The sequence below is a fragment of the Gasterosteus aculeatus genome, chromosome 4 (genome assembly GCF_964276395.1).
Source record: "Gasterosteus aculeatus chromosome 4, fGasAcu3.hap1.1, whole genome shotgun sequence".
Lineage (NCBI taxonomy): Eukaryota > Metazoa > Chordata > Actinopteri > Perciformes > Gasterosteidae > Gasterosteus > Gasterosteus aculeatus.
The window spans coordinates 13,208,896-13,219,318 of NC_135691.1; the positions used below are offsets into that span (position 1 = coordinate 13,208,896).

The 10,423-nt window shown below is 44.9% G+C and overlaps 1 protein-coding gene across 1 annotated transcript; it reads right to left on the minus strand.

Moving 5' to 3' along the window:
* Positions 1 to 41: 41 nt before the first annotated feature.
* atoh1b (atonal bHLH transcription factor 1b) lies at positions 42 to 1,060 on the minus strand. Its single transcript, XM_040173899.2, has one exon. It carries the CDS (start codon positions 1,058 to 1,060, stop codon positions 350 to 352), a length of 711 nt encoding a protein of 236 aa, XP_040029833.2. The 3' UTR covers positions 42 to 349.
* Positions 1,061 to 10,423: the final 9,363 nt, after the last annotated feature.

Here is a 10,423-nt window from a genome sequence, read left to right on the forward strand (position 1 = left end):
GTGGCCTATTGCCAAACAAAACAACGAAACGTACCAACAACTTGAAATGCACACACACTTTGGGTATATCTTTATTGTAGCAAACCATTGCTCAAAATACACCAGAACTATACATAAATACCAAAATAATTATTTTAATTTAGGCACAAATGACACTAGGAATGTCTATCGTTATGATTCAGGCCATAAAGTGCATTCATAAAAAGTCTTCTTAGAGTTCACCATGGCCTCTGGAAGAAAAGAAAAAATCAAGACCCCAGTCCGTTTTTTTCATTGGCAGATCTTATAAAGTCAACATTTCATCACACTGCCATATTTGGACGCTGCAGAATAAGTCAGAGGTTCCCTGTCACTGTCTTCCATTCACACTTTCCTCCATGTCACTGAGGTGCGAAGATTCCCCATCGCTGTTGTTGGAAGAACTCATTGAACGACTTGAATCCAAGTCGGATGGAGCTCCAAATATTATGAGGTGGCTGACGGAAGCGGAGGGGTCCCTCTGCTCTCCGGTCAGCAGGTCCCTCCTGGAGGCCTTGTCCGCTGAGCCCGGATGTGGACTGACGCACTCTTGGTGGGCCACGCCGGTCAGCAGCTCCGACAGCTCGTTGATGTAAATCTGCGCCATCTGTAAGGTGTCATACTTGGACAACTTTCTCTCGTTCTCCAGCGACGGGATGACGCTCCTCAGCTCGTCGAACGCTTTGTTCAGGCCGTGCATCCGCCTCCTCTCCCTGGCGTTGGCCGCGACGCGCCTTGGTTTGTGGGGGCCAAATCGGCTCACCTTGACCCCTCCTCCTCCTCCATCCACCGCGGCCGCCGCATGGTCAGAGTCCGTGTCCGTGACGCACGCGGCGGACGCGCAGTCGGGACGTTCACTCATCGGCACCAGTTTCTCCAGTGAGAAGCCCGCGTCTGCGGCCGCGTGCGCGTCCCTCCTCGAGAACGCGTGGAGCGCATTAGAAGAAAGCCACGTCTTGGAGGTGACGTGGTTGCGTTGCTGCAGCAGGGCCAGGTCCTCCTGGTACTCCGTCCAGCTCGCGAGCTGCGCTTTAGCGGTCATCGCTGCAGAGGCCTCCGCCCCCCCCACCCCCCCCACTCCTCCCCAGTGGTCGTGCGCCGGCAAGTGGAGCGGGTCACGCGGCAGCCAAAGACTCTGGATGAGGTCCTCTTCCTCCTCTTCTTCTTCTTCTTCTTCTTCTTCTTCTTCTTCTTCTTCTTCTTCTTCTCCTTCTGCTTCTCCTGGGATGATGTTAGCACTCCGCCAGGCATTTATATACAGCCTCCCTTGAGTCACCTTGGTGTCACTCCCAACTCCTCCGACCCGCCGCCCCGCAGCCTCAGGAGGCAGCAGCCAATCGCACAGACCCCCCCCCCCCCCCCCCCCCCTTTGACCCTGTCAACGAACAATTAGACAAAGCTCCACTTTTTTTCCCCTCTCTCTTCCTATTGTGCATTGTAACTCAATCACGATCGCATAGAAGGGAGGGGGCCAAAGTATTAATCATTCAAGAGCGTGGCTATATATGTTTCAAACGTCTGGGAGATGATGATCTATAATGAACCTGTTCATTAAAGTTTGACCAGCGCGTATGTCGGGTTTGTTATTAAAGTGTCTTTGTCGTATTTCACTTTCCCCCTTGAATGATGCGTTTTTTCCACACGGTATTTGTGATTTGACGATGCAAATACTTATTTATAAAGTTCATAAACGTGACATCCATATTTTCCTGTGACGAATGGCTTTGACTCTTGCGGTTTGTTCTCAAACAGTAAACGCTGGACAATCTTCCTCACAGTATTTGCTGAACAATAAAACGAACAGGTGGAAGGCCGGTGCTTGAGACACACCTGCGTGCAGAATATGATAACTGACAAGTTGTCTGAAAGCGATTTGTGAATCATTTAACGTGAAGCACACGGATCCGTCCCCATAAAAACGTTTTAGCTTCCTTATTATTATTATTATTATTATTATTATTTTCATAACACATTCACACAAAGTTTGACCAAATCTACTGAGATGAATGTATTTTGAGTAGTCACGTGGTCCTTGAGCCGGTCAGCTGGTGTCCCCTGGCACCTCACACACACGCACGCACACACACGCGCACACGCACACGCACGCACACCTCCAGTCACAACAGTGTCGCCCACGTCTCCCATATGCCGCGGCGGGTTTCACGCTGGCACTCAGTGGTCTGACACGGGAGCTAATCACTCATTAGGTCATCAATTACACGAGAGGAACATCCCGGGGGGGGGGGGGGGGGTCTGAGATATTACGAAGAGTTGGACAACCTTAGTATTCAGTCGCCCTCTCGTCCTCTTCTTTTCTGCTGCTGCTGCGCGCGCGCGTGCGTGTGTGCGTGCGGGTGTGACAGTCGGGGTCGAGCACTGGTAAAGAAAATCACCGTGACCTGCCTCGCCGCCAGCAGTTCAATGAGGCCTGGTCTTAGTTGAATAAATCGGCACGCTCTCCGTCCCGGGGTGTCCATTCTTTTCTTTCGTTTTTTCTTCTTTTTTTTTTTTTTAAGGCTACATGAATATTTCATTCCTTCAGCCCCACTGCCAGCGCAACAGCCTGCAACCCTGAGTGCAGGATTTAAAAATGCGGCTACACTTCCCATCTGGTGCGGGGCGTGCACGGGAGGGGAGAGGGGGTGGGGGGCAGGGAGGTGTGAGGAACATTTCTGAGGTCAGCTTCTATGACCTCCTGCCAGAGACAGACAGAGAGAGGGGAGGGTTAACCGGCGAGTTATGGGCAACTTTTCTGTGTCGGCCCCCCTGACAATTCAAAAAGCGTTGACTGTGATTGATGTGTGTGCATTGGGTACACTATAAAGTTTTATGTTACAATGCATACGTGCTCCATTACCAGTGAAGCTGGCATTTACTAATCGTATACTATCAATAAGCAAAATACAGTATCTTATAATATTCTAATGTTATTACTGATCGTCCTGCAAGAAGGACAACATTACAGTGTCCCAAACACTCACAAAATGGACCTAGAGTCCTAGACTCTCTGACTTATGATAACTGTAAAGTAGCTCGCAATCAAGTCCATTAGTTCAGTGAGGATCTGCGGGTTCAAGGGACTCCTTGAAGAGACTCTCAAGTTTAGACTGTAGTTTCAAAACGTCACAGAAAGCAAAACGGCAAACTATATTTGGCACAAAAGGCCTCGGCAACTTCACAACTCAGTTTATAGCCTTGTGGTTTCACAATGTGTCCCCAACTTGGCAACCGGAGCACTGCAGACAAACTGCAGTCTGCAGTCGGCCAATGGATGAGGGCCAATTGGTGGTAGAACCTGGCAACCGTCCCAACAGTTTATCCCCCTCGTCCAAAAACTATTGAAACCCTCAACCCAACCAGCCAACAGCAGCACCCTCTTGTGTTTACACATGCGCACTCCATCCACAGCTGCCTGTTCAACTCTTATTAAGCATCGGAGGTCATTGCAGCCCTCTGTAGTGTGGTTCAACCTGTGAGTGTCGTCGCAGCTGTAAAATACAGTGGATTCCTCGTGGTCGGATGGTGTAGATACTTCCAATTGTAGAACATCGTCTACATTGTTCTAATTTCTAGCAAATGAAGTAGGCCTGACAGTGGAATTGAAGCAGTCCTCATTTCACTGGGGAGGCGGGCCGTCTTAAAAAGCTCCTCAATTATCCCCGGGGAGCCAGAGTTGGGGAAACATGGCCCCAAGCAATCTATAATTAATGCAATTCTATTTCTGGAGAGTTTTGTTTGAAGTGGCTCGTCTCCGTTTTCCTAGAGCACCTGTTCGTGATGTTACAGCACCTTATTAGAACTACTTTACATCCTTACCAGCTGTCAGAAATGACAGCAGCTCTCTTGATTTATCGGTTTGTAGTTTTGTCATAATTTGCCATGGAACAAAATACTTCTTGGGGAAATGGGAAAATTCTCAAAATAATTGGTCCATTTAAAGCCAAGTAACTATTTGTTGGGTTTTCAATATTTATACTCTAAATGTTTATTTGTTAGACCTGTTTAAGAAAAGTTATCCTTCTTTGATTACTCTGGTTAATTAGAACTCATTGATTCTTTCAACGCTATAGTTTGATTCTTGCAAACCCAACCTCTCCAGCCTTATTATACTTTAAGGTTTATAATAAATTAACCACAGGTCTTTATGAGTTCAACCCAACAACAACACACACACACACAGTAACATCCTGCTACTCTACACAGTGAGCCACCGTGTTGCTTTGTGTCTCCTTGGTATTTTTAATTAAAGACTCCTTCATTATGCAACAATGGAGCGTTTGCATCTTCTCCCCAAACAGTCACACTATCGTGCACCGCAGAACAGTGAAGCTCTTAATGTCGGAAACGGGCCGCTCTGTAATTATGCCCACGCACCCGGAGCTACGGAGGTGATCCTCCTGCGCAAAGAGACGGGTCCTAATGCCGGGGTTCCGATCGCAAATGAGGACAATTAGCGGCCTCATTAATTTGTGAAAAGGGAAGTAATATTCGTGTCAAAGTAACGACTCATTATATCAACGTTATCTGTGGTAGGAGGCTAATGGGTGAACTCTTGAGAGGAGGACAGTAAAGTGGTTCCAGGGAGCGGAACGTGCCGAGTCTGCTTGTAAAACACGCCGGACGTAGTATCGCGAGAACAGCTGCGCCCGCGGCGCCAGAAGCGGCAGCGGGAACGTCGCGGTGTCTTGTCCTGTTTGTGAGTACGCGTGCTTCGGGGCATAGACGGGGCCCGGCCCGCGGGGTCAGCCGCCTGCAGCCGGCGTGACTTGAACAACAAAGCGGGGCTTCAAAGTCAGACCTGCACCAGCGACCGCTGGCGTTAACAGACGGCTTTTTGTACGACACGGGTCCCCTGATAACAGCTGCCTGCAGCCGAGGAGAAGTGGGGAAGTGTGCGGTTCTTAAATGCACTGTAATGACTCTGAGGTGTGTGCGTGCAGGCAGCCGTCACTGTTATGTCTAAACTTAAAAACACACATGGGTTCACTGCTCTCTTACACTGACAAATCTATTTGTCCAAACACTCCATATTGTTCATATTAACACATTTGCTAATGGATAATTCTACAAGTAGCTCACATTGGAGAAGAGTACTATTTGCTCAACTACATTACAATTATGTTCTTTATAGAACTTTCTATACTTTCACTCCACTACACAATTGTACTTTTTTCCCTTTTCAGAATATATATTTTATTTCAAAATTTTTATTTGGTTGAAAATGATGCTGATGTGTCAGTGTATCTAGTAAAAAATGGTGTATCTAGTAAACAATGATGTATCAACATAAACACACAATATATATTAAGCTATTTTTGTCAGGGTGAAGGACATGTTGTTGGCATAGTGAACTCTCAGATTATTAATCACTCTTCAAAGAGAAGGGGATTGTATTGAGCTTTTCCTCCAGTAAGGCTTTGGCTGGTAAAAAATGCAGATTCAACCAAGTGCTTTTCTTGTACCAGCACACCATATGGGAGATAGGCAAGCATGAAGTGCGCTGTAAAGACCCAGTCAATCAAAGGAAGAAGAAAGGCTTTCAGACACTTGAGCATCGGGGACTCTGAGAGCTGTCAGCAGGCAATAAACACTTACAATGGATAATCAGGCTGTTGTGCTATTAATAACGTTCTTACGTGACGTTTTGTGCACGTTTTGCTGGAAACATTTAAAATATAACTAAGATAAAATCATAGGTTGCAGTTAAATAAGACAGTTCTGACCTGTAAAGAACATTTCCTAAACACTTTTTATTTTCACAAAGCACAAACAACACAAACTAGAGTTTCAAAATGTAACGCTGAAGTGCGGCAACGCACAAAAAGCTAAAGCAGCCATCTCAGCAAAAATATTTTCTAAGGTATGATTTATCATAGGCCTCTTGTATTACATTACATTATTATACCTTTTTTTTTTAATGCATATTCATTTTTCAGTTCACTTTTTTCCTAGTTCTTGTAACATTTGAAATACATTTCTTTTATTGGTGCAGTATAAAAGGGAATCACCGAACTCATGTCTCTGTTACTTGTTTCATTTATTGTATTGTATTTACGGGATTTTCTATTTGACTTGGATTCCCTGACCTCTAGATGCAAACATGAAAAAAGGTTCTCTGACAGTTAACAGAGGGGAACAATAAGTAACCAGTTAAGGGTTAGCAGAAGAATATTAAGAGTGTATTTGCTGTTTTACGATAGAAAAGCCACATCATGCAATTGCACCAGATACCACCAGATGGAGACTACACAACATACGTGCTGCACGCGGTAATGGAGTTAAAATAAACATTAATAGCTAATTCACATTTTCAAAAAAGGATCTCACACATAACGTACATAATATACATAATATGTTAAAAATATATATAGACACTCCAACTAGCCAAATAATCCTTTAAGAGCTGATGGGTTCATTCACTAACCGAAGTACAGTTGTATGAGAGCGGCAAATCTCTGGAGGCTCCAGCGATGGTCCACAATCAGAACCCTATTTACTGTGAGGATTAAGATGTGTATCTCATCATAATAAGGCCTGGCTCAGTTCACGAGGGATTACATCCCACATGATATTGGAGGTGACAAGATGAGATCTTTTGCTCTAACCCTCCTTTCCCAGAAAAGGAAGAAGAAAAAAATCCCTCTATTTGTGAAACACATGAAGGTGCCTCACGTCATTTTCGTTAACATTGATAAAGCAAACCCTGATAACAAAGGGTTTTTTTTTACCAAAAAGTGTCACGCAGCTGTCAGTAGAGAGCAGTAGTGGTCCGTGCGTGTTAGAGCCGAGCTGCACGCCGCAGCAGCATGAGGCCGTCACTCAGTTGAGATGAGCAACACTTTGTCCACTGACCTCTGTGACCTTGCGGACTGAATCAAACGCGCTGCACAGTGAGCGCTGGTGTCACGGAATCAGGCAAGGCTGTTTTCATTAAGAGATCCCTTAAAAGTGCACAACCTTCAATGTCTGTTTTTATGCCCTTCAAAGTCGGTGAACTGAAATGACGGCGGGCGACTCGCATCCTCCTTCTTGTCGTTGTTTCTAGCCTCATCTCACTACCTGTTCATTATAAGCAGCAAATTTTTCAACAAAAAGTTTCACTAGTTTGCCATTTTTCCACACCGAGCGCACAGAATTTAGTGAATCAAAATAGATTGATAATTATGTCTGTCATGATCACGGTTGCGAGGGTTAGCTCAACGAGATTATTTCATTAGACAGATGGTGACAGCCACAACCAACTTCAATTATAATCGTACCGTCCCTGTAATTTGGCAGTAAAGATTGTTCATCATCCTTCAGTATGGATTTTCTATGGTCGATTAATGTAATTGGATCGAGAATCACTGATGTCTCAGTTTGATCTGACATCCGAGCTGACGTCATAGTTTGCAGCAACAAGCATCACCCCCGTGCTTGTGGCTTTGTATCACGCACTGCATTTGAGCATTTTTTTGGAGTGTGTGAAGGAGAAAAAAACGGAAAGTACAAGATTGGAAGAGCCTTTAGTGTTTACATGGTGACAATGAGGCGTCAAGTTCAAAATCTACGAGGGACACGAATAAATAACCTTCATTCTGAAAAAGAGCAATTTTCTGCCCTTGGCTGCTAATTGTTCTCATCTTGACACTTTGAATTGGTGTGATCTCCCCTTTTAAAAGGCACTAACTTCAGATAGAGGCTGGTGTGATACAGAGGTGGCGAGGAGGGAGGAATGAAGGGAGGTGGAGTGGAGGTGAGACTGCCGGTGGTGAACGGCATCTTAAACTGAGCGTAGCTCATTGGCTCACATAATCCTTCAGTGATTTCCATCTGTAATGTGAACTGGTGGAGGAGCCAGAGGATTAGGAAGGATAGTTGTGGTTCCTCCGTGTCCATCATAGCCACCCTCTCATAGGTAGTCCTGCACTTTGAAGAAGATGTTGTTGATGTCGTAAATCTTGGGATTTTTCCATGACGTATTTTTCCGAACCCGGAGGCTAAACTGAATGGAAATCATTAGCTCCTTGTCCTTCATTGTGATCCTCAGTCTGCAAAGTGCAAGTGAGCGTGCCGGGGGAGAACCACAGGTGAGCTTCTTGGCTGCGGGAAGCAGTGAACAGAGATGGATGAGACCAGCGAGGCAAAGGTGAGGGGTGAGAATGAAAGATTGAGGGCCAGACTTGGTAGGAGCTGTATAAGGCAGGTGGACGATGCTCTATGTGGGAAGAGGTGTGTGTTCTCTGCACGCACAATAGCCGTTGGGAAGCATAGTGTTTTCTCGTGCGCTGTGCTTCAATTTGCCATAACGGACAATGTCTGTGTCACAGTCCTGCTGCATTTTTAATTTTCTTTTAAACAGAGCACTTTGAGAAATATGCCTATACGCTTTCTTGCCAAGAACTAAATCGAGAATAGATTCCTCTTCGATTTTGTATGCTAGCTCTGTAGCTTAGCTAGAGGCGGCACTGCTTAGCTAAATTTACCACAAAGACCCCAAACAGCAAGCCTGACTAAATAAGTAAAATAACAATAATGATTAAACAAATAATAAACTGTTTACAGTCCCAATGCTAAGCTAGGCTAACCAGCTGTGCCTTCGCACACAGATAGTTTTGTTCTGATACTGGTGTTGATCTTCTCATCAAACTATTGTCAAGGTCACACATTAGGGTTTTTTGCGGATGTCAAAACAATAATTCTTTTCCACAGAATGTGTCCCAGTAGACAAGTAGCAGTGCAAATACCAACACAAACGCAATCTTAGACTCTTTGACTGAGTTTGACTGAGATCCAATAATACCGACTGATGCTTTTGTCCACTTTGCAAACTAAGCATATCACATTATGGCTTTTTTTCTGTCCCTGTAGGGTAAAATTGATTTGACATTGTATTGGTAAATGTACGCCACAAAGAAATGACCGGGATCCCACAATAGATAGTGTTGTGTTCAAAAATGAAGAAACGCCGGACGGACAGAGGGCATCGCAGATCTAAAGGTCAAATCAAATGTATTTAATAAAGGAGATGGTGTTGTGGTAAAAAGAACATCTCAGCTGAGGAGCCGCTGGTCTCTGCAACCAACAGGCCCCAGGTCAGTCCTTTTGAACCCCCCCCATAGTGCCCGTCTGCTGCCCCCACCAGCGAACTCGAGAACAATGGTTCCTACAGGTATTTATACCAATCCGTAAAACATGTGAAAGTTAGTGTCCACACCTCTGGGAGTGGTCTTCTGGTGAGTTCAATGTAACTCGGATTTCGAATGACCCTTAGTCAATATTGTTGTTCAAGTATTACATGCGTGCATTCCAGTTAATTACATTACAGCAAATACAATCATAACTGTACATTGCTATTATTCTATTACAGTTGCAGAATTACAGTGGTTTTACAATATTGTCATTACTTGATTACACAGTTTCAGAATAATGGCTGTATTCTGGTGTACACTATATGCATTTTATTAATTTTATGAACCGGGTCGTCAGTTTATTTTTAATATCCTACAATAGCAACCTAACACAGTGCAGAACATGACAAAAACCCTCAAAGGAGATAACATCTTTCAGATATAAAACGTGGCCGAAGACATCTGCAGGGCATCTGTAAACCAGGAGGATGCAATCGGAGTGGAATCGTGACGCTTTTGTTTTTCTTTGCTTTGGGCGAGACTTGTTTTCCCTCAGATTCTCATTCACATGCTTGAACGCAGGTTGACAATAAATCCTCCACGAGAGAAAAACAAAAAGTCAATTCTGCTTGATAGTGAATTTTTCGCTTCACTTTGACAGCCACTGTCGGACTATGTGCTCGTCCGGCGCTGACTGGCATCTCCGCTAAGAATAACGGATGGTTATCAAAGAAAAAGGCCTGGGAGGCGTTGCTGAGAGGGGGGCGGGTGCCCATCGTGCCTAGCAACCCAAGGTCAGGAGCAATGCCCTCTGGCAGGAAGTGCTGTGAGGAATGGCAATGTCAGTCAGAAACCTCCCTCTCCTCCTTGGACTTGTCAATTTGGCGGTGATAATTAATCTCTCTCTGGTTAAATATAAAGATTGTAAATCCCAGCGTGATCCCCCACCATTAGAGGGCCTTCATCTGTCAGCTCCAGACCTTGGCTAATGGCCCATTGTGAGCCGAGCATTGGCTGAGGCAACATACCAGCCACCTACTGGCCCTCCTCATCATTCCTTCCTCGTGGAGACATCACGCCTCCTACAGCAGAAAAGGGGATAATCAAGCCGCAGGCATGAAAACGACGGTTCCAGGCAATCAAAATGATCGTTCTTTAAACCCATATATTTACTTTACGCTCCCCACTGCTCTTTACCATGTGTTAGTGAGGCCTACATTATACCATGTTGGCTTTATTAATAGCTAATAAATCATTTAATAATGGAAATTAGGTTTCCCACATTGGTCTCTTTG

Excerpts from the sequence above, each read along its gene's own strand:
- atoh1b (XM_040173899.2), bottom strand. The coding sequence starts at position 1,060 with ATGACCGCTAAAGCGCAGCTCGCGAGCTGGACGGAGTACCAGGAGGAC.